Source organism: Panthera onca, chromosome A2 (assembly GCF_046562875.1).
Source record: "Panthera onca isolate mPanOnc1 chromosome A2, mPanOnc1 haplotype 2, whole genome shotgun sequence".
Classification (NCBI taxonomy): domain Eukaryota; kingdom Metazoa; phylum Chordata; class Mammalia; order Carnivora; family Felidae; genus Panthera; species Panthera onca.
In genome coordinates, this window is record NC_138340.1 from 130,877,201 (window position 1) to 130,901,969 (window position 24,769).

Sequence of the window (24,769 nt, forward strand, 5' to 3'; positions counted from 1 at the left end):
CTGATACCTGAGGTGAGCCTCTAGAATGGCACTGCAGGCGAATGAATGCTTTGGAAATGCTTTTGGAATTCACATGACCGAAGTGATTTGGGAAAAATTGGTGTCGGTAGAGGATTAGCTTTAGCTATCAGCTACGGTGTAGACACTCAAAACTTAATATTGACAGATTAATTTACTGAAAACTCTTTTCTCAGTGAGTAGGAAAAATTTAAAACGATTGTGAATTCCAGATTATAACCAAAAAGAAGTCATAGGTTGCAGTGCCCAGTATAAAATCAAACCTTTAGTTAACATTTGGGAAATGTTTTGCTGAGTAAATGACATTTGTTTTAGCCAACTGGAGTGTCCAAGTCACCTGTTTTCACCAAAAATAAATAAATAAATAAATAAATGAATAAATAAATAACCAACCAACCTTCTATATGTTAATTTCAGTTCATTTACTTCTTGGTGGTAGAAGGCATTGGAGAACAGGAAGTAGATAACACAAACTTCCGTGGTCTCTTTCTTTCTTTCCTTCTTTCTTTTTTTTTTTTTTTTTAATCACCAACGATAGCTGAGGTGCCATTCTCCAGGCCTTGATGTCAGTTTCTCAAAGGAATGCCAGCCCAGAATCTCCAGTGCTGTACTTAGAAGCTGCAAATGTTCACACTCTTAAAAAGAAAAGGCTCATCATTGTTCCATATGTATTAGGGGTTTTGCCATTTGGTGTGCAGTCTGGGTTCTGGTATTGTAACCAAGTCACTTCAAAAGAAAGCAAGTACTTTGTGACTCATTTATATCAACAGTACAGACCTTTTTCTGCATCTGACTGATGCAGTTTTTAATATTTAATGCTTTTCTTTAAACCCCCATTTTGTTGACTGTCTACTGTTTCATTTTTTGCCCTGAACTTGTACTGATGGCTGAAACTTAAGAAAATCTAAATTCTAAACTGTTCCAGGATTGATTATTTTCGGGGTTTTAACTCCTCTAAGATCTCTAAATTCTCATGTTATCATCTCTTTCCTTGACTGTATGATCTTTTGTAATCTCGTCATATGAGTAAAAAAAATAAATGCACTCTGGACCTTTGCTGGTCCCCAGGCATCTTAGGGAACAGAATGACCCTAAGGGGCAGTGCTGCAGGTCTCCTTGTCAGCCTTCTTTCCCTATCATCCCATCGGGCTGCAGCTGGACGTACGCCATCTTTTAGGAAGATAAGCTTCATCTCCATAAATTTCAAATATCTTAAATATTTATTTTTTTAATATTTAAATCTTTTAACACATGCTTATAACTTTCTTGAATTTTCTAAGAAAAATGCTTTGTCGTACTTGCTTGACACACTGCCAGGTAGGATCTCCTGGTCCTGTTTTCATATCCAGCTCATATACCACAAAGCACTATTGCACACTCAGAAAGAACTCAGATACAAGATTTTATTTCTCCGCATTCCTGCCCTCTCCCATGGTAGTGGCAAGCCTCTGCTCTGCAGCAATGCAGGCTTTGGGTCCTTCCCCTGGCAGCTTCTGGCTTTTGCTTTGAATGCTAAAGAATGTCCCCAGGAAGCAAGTGGGGTTTTGTGCCTGCTCTCCACCGATGGGCTGTTGTTCATATTTCTTCCCCCCTTCTCCCAGTCTTTCTCCTGAGAACTTGGAGGAAACCCGTGGAAAAGAGCTGGACCCTTTTATGTCTAGGGTTCCCAGGGACTTAGCCTTTAAAAATTCTATAAAATTTCAGCTGTTTTCTTCTACTTGTCTTTTCCTCCTGTGTTCTGCCAAAGGGGAAATAATGTGTGCCCCTGCCTCTCCTCAGACAGGTTTATCACCTTTTGGAATTCAGTTTGTCTGGTTGCCTTGTGACTTCAGGGTTTTTTTCTTTTCCTTTAAAAAAAAAATAACAGCTTTATTGAGATATAATTCACATAAATACAATTCACTCTTCTAAAGTATACAATTCTAGGGCGCCTGGGTGGCCCAGTTGGTTAAGTGTCTGACTCTTGATTTCAGCTCAGGTCATAATCTCACAGTTTGTGAGTTCGAGACCCACACTGACAGTGCAGAGTCTGCTTCGGATTCTTTCTGTCTCCCTCTCTCTTTGCCCTTACCCCTCATGTGCATGCTCTCTTTTCTATCAAAATAAACAAATCAACTTAAAAATATATATAAAGTGTACAATTCCAGGTGCAAGTATATAAAGTTTTGGATTCTAAGTGAGGAATGATTTCTTTTTCTTTTCTTTTTTTGATTTTCCAGCATTTTCTCATTGTGGCTTTCTTAATATTAAGCACAATAGCAGAGGAGAACTCCTCCTTTTCCATCTGCTTTATTTTAATTAATATCTTAGTGATTAAGTGGCACTTTTAGTTAAAGTAGATGCTTTTCTTTCACAGAGTTCAAAGAGACACACACATGTATTTGTTTACTGAATGAGGTATAGCTTGAAGAGACAACTGACCCAACTAACTAGTTGTCATAAATAAATTCTAAAATCTATTCTTGTTTGGTGCCCAATCTTGATCTTTTAACCAAGTTATTAGTGATAAGCACATCAATAAATTCCTGTACTTAGTTATCTTGGTATACATTTTGCCAGAAGTTTGTCTTTGGAGGATATGCTAGCAAATTACGTCACTCATTTCCAGGTGTTATTTGGGTAATTTTCTGACAACCCTCCACCCACCCACCCATTCGGGACAAGGCAACTGGTAACACCTTATTTAAAATTTCATCCATGCTAAAAATTCTGTGACCATGATAAACAGAATACAACTTTAGAGGCCAGTAGCTAGTGTTGGGATGGTGGGAGTGGGGATTAAAAATGATTGTTTTAGAGAAATTTTTACCTAGTGTGTGGCTGTTCTCGAGTCATTTCGACAAAGAATTAAATGACTTGTCATGCAAGCTCCAATCCATGTTTAGGACTCTGCAGTTTCTACGAGGGTATCAACTGAAATATCTCCTGATTACCTTCTAAGGTCTGTGGCTCTGCATCCAAGCAAGAGTTGAGGAAAGTTAACATTCCAGGTGCTTTACTGGAAAGACAAAGTCAAGATTACTACCAGCCAATATTTATAAAAACCACATTCAGGGGAAATTGTTTGAGTTCAGTAGTTTTCTAAATAGACTTAAACTTTCAACCTCCAATCAGGAGGAAGCAGGTATCTATATTGCATCACAACTCTCCCCCAGTCCCTCTGCACTTCACTGAGTTTGGAATGTGCTTTGGAATGTGCTTTGGAGTGAGCTTGTTTTGAGGATCATTATGAGAAATAGTCCATGTTGTCTGGCCTATTTATTCTAAGTATATTGTCCATTAGATCACATTGTATACTTATTGTCAGTGACTTCTAGCTCCCCAGAGTTAAGCCAAACTTCACAAAGCACAGACACCCCCCGCCCCAAGACTATCCTTATTTTAACAGCAGCCGCAAGTTGGGGGATCTCCTGGCCACCTTTACTCCTGTCCAGCTGCTTACAAATTCAGGGGTTCCCCTACCCCACAACTTCCAGAACTCTGGAAACCACTATACATATGATTACAATTTTGTTATAAAAATAGATACAAACCAGAGCCAGACAGAAAAATACATAGGAAGAGATCTGGGAAAGTCCTAAACACAAGGTTGCTTTCGTCTCCAGGGATCTTTTGCCTTCCTAGCACATCAGTGTGCGACAATACACAGAGTATTGCTAATTAGGAAAGCTTAACCAAACTTTGGTGTCCAAAGGTTTTTGTTTGTTGTAGCTTTATTTTCTATTTTTTAAAATTTACATCCAAATTAGTTAGCACTCAGTGAAGCAATGACTTTAGGAGTAGATTCCTCAATGCCCCCCCACCCATTCAGCCCATCCCCCCTCCCACTACCCCCCTCCCCCCAGCAACCTTCAGTTTGCTCTCCACATTTATGAGTCTCTCCTGCTTTGTCCCCCTCCCTGTTTTCACACTATTCTTGTTTCCCTTCCCTTATGTTCATCTGTTTTGTCTCTTAAAGTCCTCATATGAGTGAAGTCATATGATTTTTGTCTTTCTCTGACTGACCAACTTCACTTAGCATATGAAACTTCATTAAGCATGACTGACTGAATGGTTGACCACATAGCTGAACTCAACCTCCAGTTCTCCCCCTCTTTCTGAGGTGAGGCTGAGATCATGTGGCTCAAAGCCCTAACCCACTAGGTGGTTGGACTTTTTGGCATGACAGCCTCCATCCTGAGTTATCTCATTAGCATTAAGTATCAGGTGCTGTTAAAGGCTCACCCCGAATAACAAGGACATGAATCACTCAAGAAATGCCAGGGGATTAGACATTACCTCCCAAGAATAGGGGACAAAGCCAGTCAAACTCTGTTGCACAACTCCCCCCCCCCCCCTCCCGCCCCCACCTTCTGATCTGTTTACCCTTTCTACTAAAGCTGATAGCCAAATTTGGGATCTACCTTTAGGTTTGAATTAGTTTGTGTATGTGCATATTTGTACATACATATTTCTTCTTTTTATTTTTTAATCTTCAATTTACATGCCCACCCTACCCTATTTTATCCTTATTTTACTCTCATTTTTATGCTCCATTGTTTCATAGCAGCCTGAAATACTTACTGGACCAAGGTGGAGGTGTGAATGAAATAATCCCCAAGACCTCAGAGATAATCCATGGTTCTGGAAATAGAAAGCAGTAGGACTAGAAGATACTGCTGCCTTTCTCTGGAGGCTTTGGGCCACCACTCTAACTTTAGTAGGGATGTTTTTTGTGTCCTCTTTTGGAAGAGCTCGGCTGATCTCCCCAACTGAGAATGCCTAACAGGTTCCACCGTGCTTCTGCCTGTGGACTAACTTGGGGAGGATCCTTTGGAGTGTGCTGTTTTCTCTCACAGCCACTCATGCAGTTGTGCAGATGGGAAACTCTGTGTCAATCCAGTGTATCAGTATCTATAGAATGTTTTTGATTATCTATAACTAATAACATTAGCCTTAGTTTTACTTCCTTATGGTAATGCATGCTATTTCCATTGGATTTGTTATTCTACGCATTAGTTTCTGCTTTCCTGTACACAAATACTTAACTAAATTGAGATTTTCTAAATTGCTTTTTCCTGAATTGCTGACTTTTATAACTTTCAGCCTTACTCACATTTTCATTTTCTACCTATGTATGTATGTTAGTCCCATGACTATTGAATGCCATCTGCTATATCTGTTGTTTCATTAATGTTTCCTGTCTTTAGCTTATGAATAAAGATGAAACACTCTGCCCTGACCTCTTCGCTACCATTCTTGACATTTTAAACCAATTAGACAAAAATACAGCTTGTTATTATGACTCTTTGCCTAATAGATAAGCTGATCTTGTATTCTTACAACTATGGTTTTTATCCAAGCCTATTTTGTAATGAAAATTTCATCTGATTTCATCAGATAAGTTTGAGAAGTTCAAACACATAACATCTGTTACATTCTCTTCATCCCTTTATTCTATAAATCCATGAATAAAATCTGAATAAATATCTACCCAGCATGAGATTTTTTTTTAGAAAAATAAAACCACAAAGCAGGTAGGCTTTGATTTACACATCTTTGTGAAGCTTTGTATGGATTGTCTCTTAATATTATATTTTTTTGTCCAAAAGTGAGTTAAAATATATGCTACAACTAATCAGATACCAAGCTTTACAAAGGAAGAAGGAAGAAAGAAGAAAAACTATTTTTCTTTATGGACCTCTGCTTTCTGTTGATTTCATGTGCATGAGATTTTTCTCATTTTAATATTATCAAATCTAGACGAGCTTCATAAACTGGAAAAATGGACAGGAGGACTCATTCTTTTTCTTTTGGATTCTCTCCTCTTCCTAGACTTGATCATTTTAAAATGAGAAAAGTCTTATGCACATGAAATCAACAAAAAGCAGAGGTGGGGCAACAAATGGTTTAAGTAGCTGCCTCTGGAGGAATGTCTGGAAAGGAGTTTTAAAAAGAGTTTGTTCTGTGCACAAAAGGCAGCTCTTAAAGAAATGAACCTGGGGAAAAATTAAAGGAGTTGTATGGGGCCTGCAAGACCAGGGATACCAAGGATACTCTAGAGTCTTTGTCTCTCTCATTATGCTTGTAGACTGTATGGATATACTAGTCCCATGCCCTCACGCTAAGGGAGGGGCTCCAGAACAAAACAGCCTGGGTTTAGTTACTTGCCCTTAAAGTGATTTTTCTTACTGTCCTGACTATCCCGTGCTGGCTCGAACATACCAAAGAGTAAATTAGACTCTCCTAAGAAGAATCAATTTTTATCACTTCTAGTGTTTATACTGAGGTTTTGCCATTCACGGTCAGTTGATAAAACTGAAATTTGGCCAAAGTAAATGTTAGATAGCTTAGCATCACTGTGGTTTAGACTCACAAGTCTTTTGTACTTGTGCTGAGCCAAACCAAGGAGATATTAAGTTGAGTAAGATTTTTCTTTAGCCAAATTTGGGTTATATCATCACAAGCTTGAGAAATACAAGCCAGAATGGTGACTTTTAATGAGCACTAATGGGTCTTGTGCACTGAAAACAGGAACAGGCAGAGAAGGTCCATGATTGGCCTTAATGCACCAGTAGTGATAGGGATCTTTATCAAGAGCTTTATTTGCTGGGTTTTTGTTTTTGCTGCTAACAGTGTTGTTGACATAGGGTTATAAAATGTGTTTTTTGTTTTGTTTTGTATTCAGTTAAACAATGCATGTTTGTAAAAGTTTCCTTTTCCGATACCTCTTTTATTTGACTTGTACTGTCCATTTCATTTTTGATGTAAGGTTCACTTAAATTCAAAAAGCAATAATTAAAATGTTCTGATACATCAGCCTTCGCCCTTTTATTTCTCTTGCTTTTATCTGTCTACTTGCTACCACCATAAAACTGTGACCTTCATAACCTTAAAAAGTTTTGGGGCACCTGGGTGGCTTAGTTGGTTAAGCATCAGTTAAGCGACTCTTGATTTCAGCTCACGTCATGATCTCATGGCTCAGGAGTTCGAGCCCTGTGGGATTCGATCTTGGATTTCTGCCCCTCCCCCATTCGTGCACACACACATGCTCTCTCAAAATAAAATAAACTTTAGGGGGAAAAAAATTAAAAAGTTTGTTTTGTATTTGCTGTATATGCCTGAAGTGTTGAGCAAGATCTTTTCATTCCGTATGTCAGAACTCCAGCAGAGTCCAGTGCTGTAACCTCCGGAATCTCCAGTAAGCCTCCCAGTCCCTGGAAAGTACTTCGTCAGGACTCATAGAGTCCTTTGGTACATGTACAGCTCAGTATTTGGACAGAGATGCAAAGAATCCCAGTAGAGTAGTTCAGGTTTCCTCAGCTCCTCTTCAGCTCTCCTCTCTAGTACCTTGTCCCACAAGGTACACTCGCTTTTTAGTATCCTGACTCCGGTTTTTTTTTGTTTTGTTTTTTGTTTTTTGTTTTTTGTTTTTTTTTTACCTTCATCCAGTGAGATAGCTCTGCATCTTATTTGGGTTTAACTTCCCTATGTTGCAATTTGGAAAATACCACCCAGCATAAAACTGGCAGTGTATTATTTTTTTCTCTTACAGATCACAACCCTGTACTGTCTATTATCCAATGTCTGAAAACATAAAATATATGAAGCCACTTATTTTATAGGCGGAGGGTAGGTGGGATATACATGATTCCATCATGGCTGAAACCAGTTCATTGAGTTGATTTTTATCATGGTAATTTCTTAATTTTTTTTCTTCAAGTGAATTAGTAGTTCTAGATGTTTGGTGATACATTTCCAGAAATGCCACATGGAATCTATTAAGCTTCTAGATATGAGCTCATTTTGATGCTATTCTGTAAATATTCATAGATTCAACAATAAACTTTATAAACTTTACTATTTTGAGCTCCATGATATTAGAGAAGCTGGGAGTAGTATGCCACTTATAAGAACAGCATAAAGACTTTCTTTTCAAGAAGTTTTCATAACCCTTCAAAAGGCAAAGCAGGCAAACAGTTGACAAAGATGATGGGTAACAAACAGTGGAAATTGAAGTTGGCTGGATAACAATCATATCCAGCATTTAATGACCCATGAACAATTTGAGCTCTTTACATAAATTATATGATTTAATCATATAAACAATTTTGTCATGTGGTATTTCTTTTTATCTCAAAAATGAGAAAATTGGGGCGCCTGGGTGGCTCAGTCGGTTAAGCGGCCGACTTCGGCTCAGGTCATGATCTCACGGTCCGTGAGTTTGAGCCCCGCGTCGGGCTCTGTGCTGACAGCTCAGAGTCTGGAGCCTGTTTCAGATTCTGTGTCTCCCTCTCTCTGACCCTCCCCCGTTCATGCTCTGTCTCTCTCTGTCTCAAAAATAAATAAACGTTAAAAAAAAATTTTAAAAAAATGAGAAAATTGATGATTAAAGAAGTTAAATAAAATATTGAGTACCAGTGAGAGCCAGAGTTCAAGTCCAGGTCTGCTCAGTTTTTCAGAGTCTGAGCTTTTAACTCTACAGTAGTAGAAATGGCTGCATGATAGAAATGGGAATCCTAATTACAGGTAAGATTTTGTAAGAGGCAAAAAGCAAAGAGAAATAAAATGACCTCAAGGAAAAATGGTGTGTGGAACCACCCTGATTGGAACAGATGCTACCAAAACATATTTGAGTTGAAGAACAAGATAATTGTGTATGAAAACATTGTTTAAGAAAGTTTTTCTGGCAGCAAAAAAGGCTGGATATGATGAAAAAAAGGATTGAGATCAGGGAGACCTCTAGGAGACTTATTTATAGTAATCCCATAATGACTGATTAAAAACTAGACTCTGGGTAATCATATTGTGAATGGTGGAGAGAAGTAACACAAAGATAGTTCAAGTGAAAAATGGATCAGAACTTGATTACAGACTAAACTGAGAAGTACAAAAAGGAGCAAGTCAAAAATGCTACCACATTTTTGTTCGGGAGGTGGGGGGCAGGGGGGGCGGCAGTTGGGTGAAAGAGGGCGAGGACAGGAGTTGACTAATAAAAACAGGAAGAAAGCCAGGGTAGGGAAGGATAATGAGACCCAGTTGACCTTGAGATTCCTGCATAGCTATCCAAATGGAGTGTTCTGTTAGCATTTAACAGTATAGACTTGGAGTTTTGATACAAGGACAGAAATGTAGAAATGTGAAATATTATCAGAATTCATATACTCCCTTTGTGCTTCTACTGCAGATTCCTCCCATCTAGACTAAAACATTTTTCATTAACTAACTGTGCATTTATTAAAGATAATATCAAATATCTGTTTCTGTTTTACAGAAAGAAATTCTGGAACAACAGCAGCAAGAAAGAAATGATAACAATTTTCATGGTATTTGTATGTTTTGCAATGAGGAATTTTTCGGGAACAGGTTTGCCTTTGTGCATGTCTTTAAATATTATTGTTTTTCATCTGAAAACTCATCAAAACACCCATAATGCTTATGTAATTTAAGTTCTGTCGGTTGGCTCAGGACCCTTTGCTATATTACCAGTAATTTTTTTCTAATATGCCTAATATCAACCATGGACTATAGTGGCTCTAAGCAGAAAAGAGGAGTAACTTTAAAATTTTTTTTTCTTTTACTTTCTTCCAACTTTTTAGTCTCCAGTACAGTGAAATATTTGTTTTAGGTGTAGAATATAGTAATTCATCACCCATATACAACACCCAGTGCTCATCACAAGTGCCCTCCTTAATACCCATTATTCATTTAACCTACCCACTGCCCATCTCCCCTCCAGTAACCATCAGTGTGTTCTCTACAGTTAAGAGTCTATTTCTTGATTTGCCTCTCTTTTTTTTTTTTTTAATGCCAGAAATAAATTTGTGTTTAATGTTGTAGGACTTTTTAAATTGGCTGACAGGCAAGACCATGTACAATGAACTACTACAGACACACCCTTCTATATTGTTAACCCTAAACCTTTAGCAGTTTTTGATGTTTTGACTTTTGAATATTAAAAATGATAAAAATCTAGGGGCACCTGGATGGCTCACTCAGTTAAGCATCTGACTTTTGGTTTCAGCTCAGGTCATGGTCCCATGGTTTGTGAGATGCAGCCCTCATCGAGCTCTGTGCTGACGGCAAAGAGGCTGCTTAGGATTCTCTCTCTCCCTCTCTCTCTCTGCCCTTCCCTGCTCATGCTCACTCTGTCCTCTCTCAAAACAAATAAATAAACTTTAAAAAAAAAAAACAACTTTTTAATGATAAAGATCTAAAAAAAAAAAAACACCCAAAAACAAAAACTGGGGTATTGGTAATTCCTTAGCACAAACTGGCATTCTATAATTCATTTCTAACATTAACTGCCCAGAGTTAGGATCAGACTCTGCAGGTTTAAGGGCATCCATCATTCCCAGCAAGACTGCCTCTACTTTAGACACCAGCCACAAGTTCAGTTGACCAACTGGCTAAAAATTCAGATTCTTGCCAGTAATTTGCATAGTTCAGTAATTTACCAGAATGACTCACAAACCTCAGAAAGTGGTATACTTAGGATTGCAGTTTTGTTATAAAGGAACAGCCAAGTGAAGAGATCAGGAACAGCCAAATGAAGAAATGTATAGGGCAAAATCTGGTAGGGTCCTGAACTCAGAATTTCTATGCCCTTTCCTCAAGGAATCAAGACACATCACCTACCCAGCTCATCAAGGTATTCACCAACCAGGAATCTTCACTGAGCTTTGGTGCCCAGAGTTTTTAATGAGGCTTCATTTTATAAGCTTGATTGATTCAGTCATTGAATTTAATCTCTACACTGCTCCCATCTCCAGTCTCCAGACCCCTTCCGTCTCTAGAGGTCTGACTGGCTCAGAATCTCAATCTTTTAATCACATTGTTAGTCTTTCTGTTGACCAGCCCCCATTCTGAAGCTAGCTAGGGGCCTATGGTGAGTTGCCTCCTTAGCATAACAAAGATAATAGTAAGTTCCTGGGGTTTTAGAAGCTCTATGCCAGGAATCAAGGACAAAGGCCAGACAGATTTCTCATTATACAATAGTTAATATTTACAGAAGTACATCATTTTCTAAACTTTTTTAATGTTTAAATATTTATTTTGAGAGGGAAAGAGAGAGAGTCCCAAGCACACTCTGTGCTGCTGGTGCCAGAGCACAACACGGGCTTGACGTGGGCTCTGCAGGCTTGAACTCATGAAAACGTGAGATCATGACCTCAGCTGAAATCACGAGTCCATCACTCAAATGACTGAGCCACCCGGGTGCCCCTACAAATGTACATGATTTTTTTTAACATTAAAAAAAAATTTATTTTATGTTTATTTTTGAGAGAGAGAGAATGTTGTGTGTGAACAGGAAAGAGCAGAAAAAGGGAGACACAGAATCCCAAGCAGGCTCCAGGCACTGAGCTGTCAACACAGAGCCCGATGTGGGGCTCGAACTCACAAAGTTATGTGGAAAGGAAAATTTTATGTAAATTTATCTAAGTTTTACATAGCAAAAATGCTTATGTGTAAAAATATGTTATTCTATTGAGCATTATTGTCTGGAAAACACTGAAAAGGAGAGGATAGCTACAGATAAAGTACTTGCTAGAATTCAGAAAATGTTTTGATTGAAACACTGATGTTAGAACACCACTAATGAAGATTTGATTCTTATATAGGTCAGTTGGCATAGAGAAAAATATGTGCCAAAAGGTACTGTGAAATACTCCACAAAATACTGGTTTTATTTATTCAAAGTTGTCAATAGTTAAGCATTTAGACAAACAGAGCATATTAACAATGAGATTAATAAGTGTGACCCTACATAGTTAAAAAAAAAAAACAACATTTTCATAGGGATGGATGCTTTATTTCATTTTCTAAAGGAAAAAAAATAATAATCCTAGAAACAATTATTTTGGGTCAGCTAAGTGTCAAAGTAGATAAAATAAACTGTATAATGTATCAGTATACATAGTCTATCAATGGTTTGTGTATTAATGAGTTCCCCAAAACTGTCACCTTTATTTTATGAACTAAAGTTGTGATAAAGGGAGTGCTTGGCTGGCTCAGTTGGAAGAGCATGTGACTCTTGATCTCAGTGTCGTGAGTTCAAGCCCCATGTTGGATGAGGGATCACATACAAACATACATAAAAATAAAGTTGTGATAATGGCCCAAAAGAATAACATATTTTTACACATAAGCATTTTTGCTATCTAAAACTTAGATAAATTTACATAAAATTTTCCTTTTCCACATAAACTATTCAACAGCCTGGTGACTGTGTATTCAGTATGTCAAAACCCTTGCATATAATTGATGTGTGAATGGTGGGTTCCAGATCTCTGTCCAATAGTGAGTTAAATGTCTCTGATTCCAGGACATGCATAGCAGGACATATTTCCCTTTGGCAGTTGTCTCTTCCTCCTCCCATGATAAGTTGGAAAAGTCAGCAAAGCATGTTTTTTTCACTTACAGGAGAGAAAACTAATTCATACATAGAGTATATTCCTGTCCACTGGCAAATAATGGAACAAATTTGGACTCACTTTACAAAGAATTCATGTGATTTTATGTGTACTTAAATACTTTATAACATATCACTCTTTCATAGCCCAAAAGTGTGTTGTAGTGTTTAACCTTTGCATGTACTTCTGATTAGTGTTATCATTTTGAAAATGCTATTCCTGATCTGATTTTTTACTAGATGATTTATAAATAGTATAAATTGCTCATATTTCTTCCTAGATCTGTTCTTTTGAACCACATGGCCAGAGAACATGCTTTTAACATTGGCTTGCCAGACAACATTGTAAACTGCAACGAATTTCTGTGCACATTACAGAAAAAGCTCGACAAGTAAGTATTTTTTTTTTCACGAAACATATCCTGCAGTTATTTTAATTTTCAATTCTGTTGGGAATTTTTTTAAATGTCTGTTGGGAATTTTTAAAAATTAATCTAAAAGAAGTAATTAACAAAATGGAATTTTCTCATTTCTCATGTTGGAAAAGTTCACGTTTTGCATCACAGTGCTGTTCATTTTGTCTAGATCATATTGCCTTTTACCATTTTTTAAATAAAAGTATCATATATACCAAACAATGTACATACCATAAAAAAGTATATAGGGTAGAAGAGTATTCTCTCCGTCCAACCAAAGAAATAAAACATTATAAATTTCCTTGAATCTTTATATGTATCTCCTCATTAGTATCTCCCCATTTTTTAATTTTGTATTCGTAATTCTTTTGCTTTACAGTATAAGTTTTCACATATTTAGTAAATATATTGTCAAATTGTATGTTATTCAGCTTTATATCAGACATAACATACTATATCCATTCTTTTACCTTTTAGTATTTATTCACATTTATATATCATAACACTCCACTTTTCCTAAGGTCATATTCTGGTGACCATGGGTATCTAGAGCTTAGCTTGTTAAAGTAAGGAAGAAATTGTCTGGGTCACTAAAATGGCTTTCAAAAATCTATCTACTTTTCTTTCTAGAACAGGGCCCAATATTTTTCTCTCACAACCTAGGTTTTTTTGGTTTTTGGGTTTTGTTTTCAAATAAAATCTCAGCCCACAATATTTGAAGCAATAACATTAAGAAAAATGTATTAATTGACACAGATCTGTTATTAAAAGTTCTGAATTCAAATTCTGGTACCAGAACTCCACTACAAGTCTTTTCACTCATATTAAATGATCCTTCATTTATAAAATAATACTAGATGTATTTTCTAGCAAGATTAGCATAATGAATATCCCTAATTAGTTTATTTATCCCATAAACTATAGTTATTTCTGTGACACAAGAAATGGTTAAAAGGGTGTTTAGTAGTGATGACACAAGAATTCAAAATTTGAACTGATTTCAGTCATTTGAGAGTTTTCATGTGGAAGGAAGATTAGACATAACCTGTGTGACTCCAAGTAGAACTCTAACTAGACTGCTAGGGAGAAGTTACAGGCCATATGAACTGTCAGACGTAGGATGAGGAAGATATTTTATTAGCAATCTGTTCATTTTCAGTAGAAAATGAATGACAACAGAGAGGGCAAGTAACTTGACCAAGTCCCATAGTTAAATATGTACTGGAACTAGGAATTAACCCTTGCAAATCTACGCATGGGCTAATTTGTTGTACTCAATGGAGGCAACCAATGCTAGTTATCAATCAGCATAATTATTTGAAGAACATGCCTATGTTTTCATTTTTAGAAGAGATCATTTGATTAGAAAACACTAAAATAATTTTTGGATCTTAGCTATCTTTGTCACGGTTTGAACTGCATAGCCAAGTTGGCTAACTTAGCCAACTACAAAATAAACCACGCATGCATCCCACAAAGTCAAAGGAATAAAGTGAGAGGGTTCCAACAAGGATGTCATATCCCAGTTGAAGATTCCTTGTGACCTAAAATGGATAATCATAAGACTTAATAATAAAGGGCTATTGCAGCAACTATCCAAGAGACTTGTGTAATCTGTCAACGTTTGTGTATTTCTTTTAGCTTGCAGTGCTTATACTGTGAGAAGACCTTCAGGGACAAAAATACGCTTAAAGATCATATGAGGAAAAAACAGCATCGGAGGATCAATCCTAAGAACAGAGAATATGACCGATTTTATGTCATCAATTATTTGGTAAGCCTTTCTCTTCTTAATTTAAAATTTGCATATCCACGAACAAATATCTTTCCAAGGGCTGTCTAATATTTAAACAAGCAATTAGTAGAAAGGTCAAAATGCAATCAAGGGACACTTTCAAGCAGTGATTAGCTTTAAAATGGTTCGTTTATAAATCGCAACTTGATTTGGTTTGTCTTTGATTTGCCAGAATTTTACACAGTAAAAATGTCATGCCTATAGGATTCGTAGTGATCTTGAACAAAAAAAAGTAATAATAGATATAAGGTACTTGGATATCCACGTATTCTCTCCCATTTGTGATATTATCTATTACCTTGAGTCCAGAGACTATATTCTCTACAAAAAACATCTCTTGACAGCTGGATGTGCTAGGTGTGCTATGCTAGATAACCCTTTAAAAAAAACAATCTTTTACTCTTTCCTCTTTCCCCTTTAAAAAAATCTTCCCTTCCCCATAAAGAAAAAAAAGCATCATCCTCCTTGGCCAGCATATCTTTGATGGAAATTTTAGAGAAACCAAATCATTTCACTAGGCAAGAGGACTTTTATTTGTTTGGCTAATAGAACGTAATAATGGAGTTATCATGTCAAGGATTTTAAATATATTAAAAGCTTTCCTTCCTTAGAAACCTCAAAACCACTTGCTGACCTTTTTGGTTAAGAGAACATATTCAGCTGGTGCAGCACGCGTCACTGGGGGGGTATTTGGAAATGTGAGAGGGGATTCTGAATGACACAGTGACTGGGAGTGCTAGTGCCCTGCCCTAGTCTGTTGAATTTGCAGGGGGGGGGGGGGGGGTGCTGTACATTACAAAGGAGAGGATCCACTCGTTTAAAGAAAGGAGTTAAGGAACTCTCCGCTGGAATTAGAAGAAAGCTAGAGAGTTCTCTTTGCGACATGTTTCTTAGGCAAATGGAAATTATTTTTTTCCTTGCAATAGGAAATTAGAATCAAACTCAGTAGCCACAGAAGGCATAACTGATTATAATCAACCATTTTATCTGTTGGGCAGAAACAAGCATATCCTGAAATATGTTGGAACTCTCTGCTGGAGGGTGGAATTTTTGTCTGTTCTAACTAAACCTTATAGCGTTAAAGTAAAATTCCCCTTGAGAAGCAAGTTTGACATGTGTTTGAAGATTGACTCCGAGAGGTTGCCATGATCTGCTACAAATGTTTTACAACTAGCTAAAGGCAAAGGCACCCTCTGAGTCCTTCAATCTTCTCTAGAAATCAGTCATTCATTCCTAGAACAAACGCTGCTTCAGGGCCAGCCCAGTCCAATGGGGAGTAGACCTCAGTGTTAGCCCTAAGAAATACCACCTATTGCAGAAAGCTGTGGAAGCAATTTAACAGTACTTCCTTCCAGGGATCTTTTAAAATGATATTCAAGACCTTGGGACTAGCGGAACATTATATAGCTGGAGGTATTTACCTTTTAGAGGAGACTTCAAAAGGACTGCTCACTCAAATTCTGCTGGCACTTTTAGAAAAGTATGATACTTTATTCTCTGGGCATCAAGTAGTGTGTCTGTCAAAACTGAAATTATCTACAAGGACCAGCTGTCTCTAGATGAGCATACTAGATTTTACTGCCCACTGACTGCCCAGATGTCATGTGGCATGAATCATACCCTAAGAGAAGTGTTTCAAGAGAATATAAAGACTTTAATAATATATAAAATGAAAATTAAATCACTTTAGAAAAATAGTGATAAATAGCAGTAATTTTTTTCTTTTAACTAGCAACATTTGAGTACTTGATATGTGCCAGGCACCATCTTGGGTTTTTATATTAAGCCATTTACTCTTAACCATATCCCTATGTCACAGGTTTTATCTTTATCACCATTTTATAGATTAGGAGATTAGGCACAGGTCTTTTTCCAAGGTCACATAGTTAGAACAGAATACTTAACCTCTCTGTATATCCATTTTATAATTTTTCCTCAATGTTTACAATTGAAATAATACTAGTACCTACCTCTTACTTTGTTGGTTGAGTTTTTGGTCAAGTAATGGTGGTGAACTCATAATGATCACCTTCTTGCCTGTTCTCTTTTGTACCAAACTAGAAAGTGATTCAAGGTCAAAGAAAAGCTGACTTCAACAAGCTCCTCAAGGGCTCTGACCCACAACCTTAGCCTTCTTAGCCCTGTATGCTTCCCCACTGAGGTAAATAGCCCACAATAATAAGAATGATTTAAAAAAATAAAACCTAGGGGCGCCTGGTGACTCAGTCTGAAGCCTCTGACTTGGGTTCAGGTCATGATCTCATGGATTGTGAGTTCAAGCCCTCTGCTGACAGCTCAGAGCCTGGAGCCTGCTTCAGTTTCTATGTCTCCCTTTCTCTCTGCCCCTGCCCTGCTTGCTCTCTGTCTCTCTCAAAAATAAGCATACATTAAAAAAATTTTTTCTTAACAAAACCTAAAATATATTATGATTAGCTGTAGCATTTTGGAATGATGTAAACTTAACTCAGAAAAAGTTTGAAGAAGGGGCTCCTGGGTGGCTCAGTAGGTTAAGCATCCGACTTCAGCTCAGGCCATGATCTCACCATTTGTGAGTTCAAGCCCCGCATCAGACTGTGTACTGACAGCTCAGAGCCTGGAGCCTGCTTCGGATTCTGTGTCTTCCTCTCTCTCTGCCCCTCCCACACTCACACTCTGTCTCTCTCTCAAAAAAGCAAATAAATAATTTTTTAAAAATTAAAAAAAAAAAAATGACTGAAGAAGCTAATAAAGTCTCTAAAGATGTAGAAGTGTCCTAACATAGAGAAGTGCTTACCAGAAGTATCAACCTTAATAATATCCTGAGTACTGTAGTAAATAAAAGGCATCATAACAAATAGAACGAGTATATAAACAACTGTTCCCAATATTAATAATGTGTAGTTAGAGAAAAATGAGGCCCAGAGATTTCTCAGCATGCTTTTAGTTTTCTTTTAGACCCCATTACTGAAAATATTTAATATTTCATAAAAATATTTAATATGAAGAATGAATTCTTCTAAGAGTTTAAGCAATGAATAATGACATTGCTTTATTTTCAAAGATGGGAAAAACAATACTGAGAGACATTCACTGTGTATTCCTCTGAGGGAAAAGGCTTACATGACTGAGGAAAGTGGGCCAAAAAGAGAACTATTGTTATTAGTCGTCAGGGTCTGCATACCCATTTCTCACATCCTCTTCCCTGTAAGAGTCACTTTAACTGGCTTTATACATTCTACAAACATTTGAGTACAAACTGGTGGAAGAGGAAGAAAAATATTATGGGCAAGGTGGTTAATTTAAGTCCCTACTCCCAGAGAGTTTAAAGGTTGGTATGAGAGACAGGCATGTAAGCACGTAATTTCAGCACCTCGGAATGGGGTGTATGAAGTTAATGCTTGGACCTCTCCTGTAGCACATTAATGCAGTAATTAAGTCATGGGCCCACAGAGTTGCTCACCTCCGCTCCAAACATAATCTCCAGGCCAGCAGTGCTGGCAGCATCCAGGATATTCCTGGCAAGATGCCCTCTGATAATCATCAAAGGTGAGAGAGCTAAGGACAGAGGCTGGTTTTGGCTCTCCTGAGCTCAGCGAATTGACACATACATTTTTCTTCCTTAGGTGAGATGATTTCCATGTTTAATAATTCATATCAGTTTTTGAATAATAACAGACTTGCAAATACATAAAAAGTCCCTATGCGTATTCTGGATTACCTACTTACGGGTTCTTTCTTTGTTTTCTCACAAACAAAAGGGCTCAATGGCTAGGGGGGATGGCCAAGGGGACAATTTCACAGGCAGTTTCACATTCAGATTCCCCTGCCTCAGAGGGAAATGAACTGTGTACATCATCATTGAGCCTTCAGCTGCCTATTCCTAAGGTACTCCTGTTTCAAGCCCTGAATTTTCCTAAAGGAAACTGTTTTTGCTGTGGCTTTATCGTTTTTTGATTTCTATTTTTTTATTCTTAAAATATACAGAGCCATTTGTAACAGAATTGGGCTCTTAACCTGTTTTCATAGTTTTGGTATAGTTCTCTCTACTGAAATTATTAACATTTAAGACACTTCTTTCTCTGTTTATGATGGGTTTTTTGTGTAAGTACATAGAAGTTTGTGTGTGGAGCAGTGGGGGTGCTGGGTGAAGAGGATTTTTTTTTTTTATGTTTTTCTTGTCCACCCTCTCATTGATCATAAACCATCTGATGCAGGAGGTTGAGGGGGTGTTCTGAACATCTTTACTGACATGCCTTCCAAACTTTGTTTTTTTTTTAATTCTTTGCTTTCCTAACATGATTCATTAGCAGGCACAGAATCTTAATTAGGGAGTTCTGTGCTCTGTTTTGTTTTTTTTTTCTTCTTTTTGGGTCTTATTCCATAATAAACTATATATATTCGACTGTACACGGCAGAGCATTCTAGGAAAGTCTGGGCCAATGTCACCTGCAAATCACTTGTTACCTACTACACTAATGATCACGGAGTTCCATTTTCCTCTCAAATGGTAAACAGTTAGTGCTGTATTGCCTAGAAGAATTCCTACGTGTTCTACCAAACACTGAGAAAATTGCACAATGATGCTTTGAGTTTGGAAGTTTGATACTGAAAGATATTTTATGTCTCTTTGGCCAAAACATTTATTGATCAACAACATTTGCCCATATCACTGAAAATGGTAATAGATGGTCCTTCCTTGAATTAATATCTTACAGCAATGGCCTTAAAGTACAAGTCCAGAGAGACCAAGTAATCCATGAAAGATTTAATTCATCGCCAAAAATTCCAACTAACAAAGATCCTGTTGGCGGTTTTGAGGCCATTCTTGGTGTCCATAATGAGGTTCAGACATTTCGTGACAACTCTGGGAAATACATTATAGACTCCAAATTAAATATCTCTAATGACATTATGGTAAATCTCTGCGTGTCTGAGTTTATGCATCATTTAGCTGATAGATAATGACAGCTTCAAAACCTCTCATTAAGTTGATGAATGGTAGATTTTCTTTTTTCCTAAATCATAATGGACCTTATAGTTCTTTGTTTTTGGTTAAATGAATACCTTTTTAGAGAAAAAAATATTCATAACTGAGAGTAAATTTTGTTTTTTTTTTTCCAAAGGAGGAATATCTATCAAGGATGTCTGTATTTGTGGCAGGTCAGGTCAATCTTGACTGTAACCATAGTTTAGCTGCTTGAAAAGGTGTCCATTATTGTTCCTACATCCCTCTTTAATGTACTCTCTGCTTTTGCATGGCATAGTGGGAAAGTTGGATGGAGAGAGAAGAAAAGACAAGAGAATGACTCAAGAATAGAAAAGAGAAATGGTTGGGCCAAAAGGAATGATTTCTACTCAACGCTCCATAAAGTTTTGCTGAAACTATGACTCAATTTGCCAGACACAGCCCTAAATGGGTAGAGCTTCTCCATGAACTGTGAGAAATAAAAGAGATTTGAGTAGATACTTGAGTACTTACTGTTGCCTGGTACCATGTATTTATATCCAGGCGTCCTTTGTTTTATTGCACTTTGCAGACAGGCATTTTTTTACAGATTGAAGATTTGTGGCCACTTTGTTTTGAGCAAGTCTATCAGCACCATTTTTTCAACAGCATTTGCTCACTTCATGTCTTGGGGTCACATTTTGGTAATTCTCAGAGTACTTAAGTAAGGTGTGTACATTATTTTTTTAGATAAAATGCTTGTACACATAAAATACTACAGTATAATATAAACATAACTTTTATATGCACTAGGAAACCAAATGTTCATTTGACTTGCCTTATATTGATGGTCTGGAACCAAACCTACAATATTTCTGAGGTATACCCATACGTTAACTAATTTATTTAATCACCTTACAAAAACCTGTTGAGATAGAATCTAAATTGGCATTGAATTGTTAGATTTTTCAGTTATAATTTAATTTTAAAAATACTTTCTAGTACTTACTGTATGCCTGGGTCTGGAAATGTAACAGTGAACAAAGTCCATGTCCTCATGGGCATTCTGGTGGAAAAAACAAATAGCGAATAAGAAAACAAATAGATAACACAAACTTGATTTCAGGTAGTGATCAATGCTTTAACGAAAATAAAAAACATAATAGGGGAATAAAAAGTAGCTTGGAGAAAGGGTGTAGTTTTAACAGAGTAGTCAGAAAAAGAGATGGTAACATTTAAGCAGATGCCAGAATGACTGAACCCTGCAGTTATGTGAGAGAGCAGTGTTCAGACAGAGAATACAACAAGTACAGGAGCTGGGGAGAGGTGAGCCTGCTGTGTTCAGGCAAAAAGACTGATGTGTCTGGAGCAAACTGAGCCAGAGAAAAAGTGGTGGGACCTAAGGGATGGAGAAGAAGCCAGGGCAGAACGTGGAGATCTTACAAGCCATGGTAAGGTCTCTGAATTTTGTCCTCCATGTGGTTAAGAAGCCATGGGAGGGTTTATACAAACAGGGAAGTGTCCTTTAGAAAGATCACTGTCCTTTAGAAAGATCATTGGCGTTTTGCTATTTGAAAAATAGACTGTAGGGGACCTCAAGGAGAAACAGTCCAGCTAGGACAGTGTTTTAGGGTCCCCATCCAGAGATATTTTTGGATTTCTAAAAAGATCCCCAAGAGATTCTAATGTGCATCCAGGGTTAAGAAATGTTGGTTTACATTTAAGAGAAAGGAATTTGATTGAAAAAATACTGCTGCTTCTCCAAAAAGAAAAACATTAAAAATGTTTTAGGATACATCCTTCCTTGTCACCGAAATAACTGTTTTAATAAATCCTACGTGTATTGATTTAAGACCACCGAGTATGAGTTTCTGTGGGGGTTTTTTATGGTTGGTTTTTTTTTTTAAGTTCTGTGTCTATTTTCTCTCTCCTTTCTCCTCTTCACCCCGCTTCTTCCAGCTCTCTAATCCTTCTGTTCTTCCCACAAAGGAACTTGGAAAATCGTGGGAGGAAGTTCAGTTGGAAGATGATCGGGAGTTGCTAGACCATCAGGAAGAGTAAGACTTGTTACTGCTGCTAATTAATTGTGGTTGTTTTAAGAGTAGGAAAACATTTCTTCAGTTGGTTTAAAATGATCATTCTGAAGAGAGAATAGAAATAAAAAAGACTTTCTTTTTAAGCCATCCATCCTTCCATGTATCAGTGCAAAAACTTGAATTCAAAGTAACTTCGGCATGAAAATCATTAAAGCAACTGTTACTCTAACTAAATAGTGTTTTGCCTTTAAAACTGTTAATTGGACACACAGGTAAAATACAGTGCAGAGAAAAATACCTTCCATTGGTGTTTTGTTCACTTGGTTGGTGCCCAGACCTTGAAGTGATATGATTAGAGAATATAATGGAAGTGGAGTTAACCATGTTCCATGTTCATCCCATTGAGTCACTGAAAACTCGAGTCACTGGAAACTCACAGCTCCTTTCCTTGGAGTTACAGGCTTGAGACATGTGTTTTTCAACCTAAAAGGATTCCCTGTTACTCATCCGCTTTTCCTTCAAAGCCGTTTGGCCTTTTTTTCTCTCCTGGAATTTCAGTTTTCCAGGCTCAGGAATGAGAAGAAGTTGGCAGTATCTCCAAAAATAAATGCAGGGGGTGGTGGGTCGGCAGGAATGGTAATATGGGTCCTGTATGATTTTTTAACTTCTCTGTCTACCACCAGATTTAACACTTGTCCCATTTGAATGATCAGCATTTCTCACATGAAGGATGTATGATTTGCTTTTTAAAACACACCGTTTGTCATGCAGAGACATACTCCCAGCCTCACACTTCACAGCGTGTGTACTTAGTGGTTGTGGCTAATGAGAGAAAGCATCGCATCTCTGATAGGCCTCCTTTGCAAATTAAACCTGGTTGTGTCAGAAAGACATTATCCTGATTCTGCAGTGAAATAGCTGCTCAGAAGAGAAGCAGATAGAAGAAAATGGAGCAGCACCTGTTCGCTATTTATATTAATTTCATGGTGCTGCTCTGAATTTCAAAAGCTGTATCAAAAAGTCATAATATGATGTGACAATCTTTACAGCGATGTCAGAGTTGAAAGAGATTGGCAGGGTTTCCTAGGGAGGAGAAAGTAATACCAAGTGACTGTGTGAGGGGAATCTCCGTATTTACTATTTTCTTTTTTAACACAGCGACTGGTCTGATTGGGAAGAGCGCCCTGACTCTGCTGTCTGCCTATTTTGTGAAAAGCAAGCAGAAACAATTGAGAAATTATGTGTCCACATGGAGGTAAGATGCTTGTATTCGTCTGAATTTTGTTTTCTTCTGGCAGGGTGGCTGATAGCAGTAGCAGTCTTATCAGTTTCTATGTTTAATTTCTGTCATCCTGTTCCTAAAAATGCGATAAGCAAAACAAGAGACCGCCAGATCCGTCAAGGAGAACCAGAACTCAGGACAGTTGAGTACAGGGCACTGGACCTATGTGAAAGGTCAGCATAGGAGTTCGCAGACCATTCGTGCTGTCCTTCCTCTCAGATCTTTGTAGATAATTCTTATTTAGAATGCAGGACCTGTATCCATGATTAACAGTGCTCAAGATACAGACACGTTCTAAGTCTTTTTCCACTGCTTCCTGTGCTGGTAAGGAGAGCAGAAGGGAGAAAGTTGCCCTTCACAAAGCCCTTGATGAGATGGGGGACACAGGCAGAGACGGTGCACGGTGTGGCTGTGCAGCTCCTTCAGTTAAAACGATTTGGAGGGAAGAAATGTGAGGGCGTTTCCAGCCTGTGTGTTCTTTTCTGGATGCCATTTTTATGTTACAATTAAGCTTGAAGGTAATAATTCTAAACCTTTTTCTCATGCCAGTGTATCTGAGAGACGACACACTCCCAACACCTCTGATCCTAAGCTGCACGGTGGGGGTGGGAAGGGGGACATCTAATGATTCAGGACGGTAGCGCAGCTTGGGGGGAGAGGGGTGATTATAATAGAAAAATATTGCCGGATGATTCTCATATGCTCTCCCTACCCTCCCCCGGCCGTCTCTGCCAACCGTGATGCAGAGCATCCTGTTTCACCCACCTTCTCCCCACTCTCATTCAGACGCACTGTTCTCAGTTCCGTAAAGTAAGAACTTAGAAGGTATTCAAAAGGCCACGAGCGTTTACCTTATGAAAGCAGAGAGTAATTTTCTCTGAAACAGGTTGCTGATAGTATTGTGTGTATAGTTTCTAGCATTTAAAATTAATTCATAATATCCTAAAATCTTTGAACTGAAGGAAGTCTCAGCCCCCCACCCTGTGTAGGAATCCCCTTTGCAACACCCTTGACCCGTGTCCATGGCCTCTGCTCAGTCACTTTCGGAGATAAAGAGTCAATGGCGTTCCTAATCATCCTGCCTCTGATGTGACACTAAATGCCTTCACAGGGAGTTAGATGGTCTTTATTCTCTGTAAGCTTTTAAGTTCAAACATTTACCCAGATGGACGATTGCAGGAGTGGAACAGAATAAAATAAGTCTGCATTGTAAAAATCAAAAGAAATGTAATTTGTGGGAAGATGTGAGTGAAGGGAAATTTGCATTAAGCAGTGTACTTGACAGCATAAAATGAAAAGCAGATTTGCAAAATCACCTATCTGCTTGTGTAGCAAAGGACCTATATCCATAATTCGAGTCCAGGCGCACAGTATGGTAAGTAGGGCCACGTCTTACTAGAGACTGGGGATACTTTTGTCAGACTGCAGAATGCATACATAGTAAATTGTGAAAACTGTAGATACAAACTGTGAATAATTAAAATGTTTTAGCTGATTGGCATGACTTGTTTGGACTGTGCTTTAAAAAGTAGTTGGATGTGGGGAGGGAAACAGTTACATTTCGACTACTTCAGACGCAGAAGATGATGAACTGAGACTGAGTTTCATTCAACAGTGTTCAAACTCCTATGAATAAGCTGTCTGTTTATAACTTCAGCCCGAAAGATTAAATAATTTATATACTCACAGATATTCATTCCTTTTTTTAGGAAGCACACGATTTTGATCTCCTCAAAATAAAGTCAGAACTTGGTAAGTTTGATTCAGAAGTTGTTTTCCATGATGCTGCATTTTTATACACTATTCTGTAGACGATGCCTGCGTTCAGTAGTCGTGATTGGGGAGTGCACAGCCAAAATGTGTCTCTCCACAGATGGTCTCAGCAGGACTGCCTGAAGCAGTGATTC

The 24,769-nt window shown here is 37.8% G+C and overlaps 1 protein-coding gene across 4 annotated transcripts in view; it reads left to right on the forward strand.

The window, feature by feature from the left end:
• ZNF277 (zinc finger protein 277) overlaps positions 1-24,769 on the forward strand; it is a 113,307-nt gene that overhangs the window by 84,601 nt on the left and 3,937 nt on the right. For all 4 annotated transcript variants that reach the window (XM_060632902.3, XM_060632903.2, XM_060632905.2 and 1 more), the window contains 6 exons: positions 9,272-9,363; positions 12,691-12,801; positions 14,467-14,599; positions 21,534-21,601; positions 22,739-22,835; positions 24,572-24,614. In XM_060632902.3, coding sequence (XP_060488885.1) covers positions 9,272-9,363; positions 12,691-12,801; positions 14,467-14,599; positions 21,534-21,601; positions 22,739-22,835; positions 24,572-24,614 — 544 coding nt within the window. The remainder of the gene's footprint in view (positions 1-9,271; positions 9,364-12,690; positions 12,802-14,466; positions 14,600-21,533; positions 21,602-22,738; positions 22,836-24,571; positions 24,615-24,769) is intronic.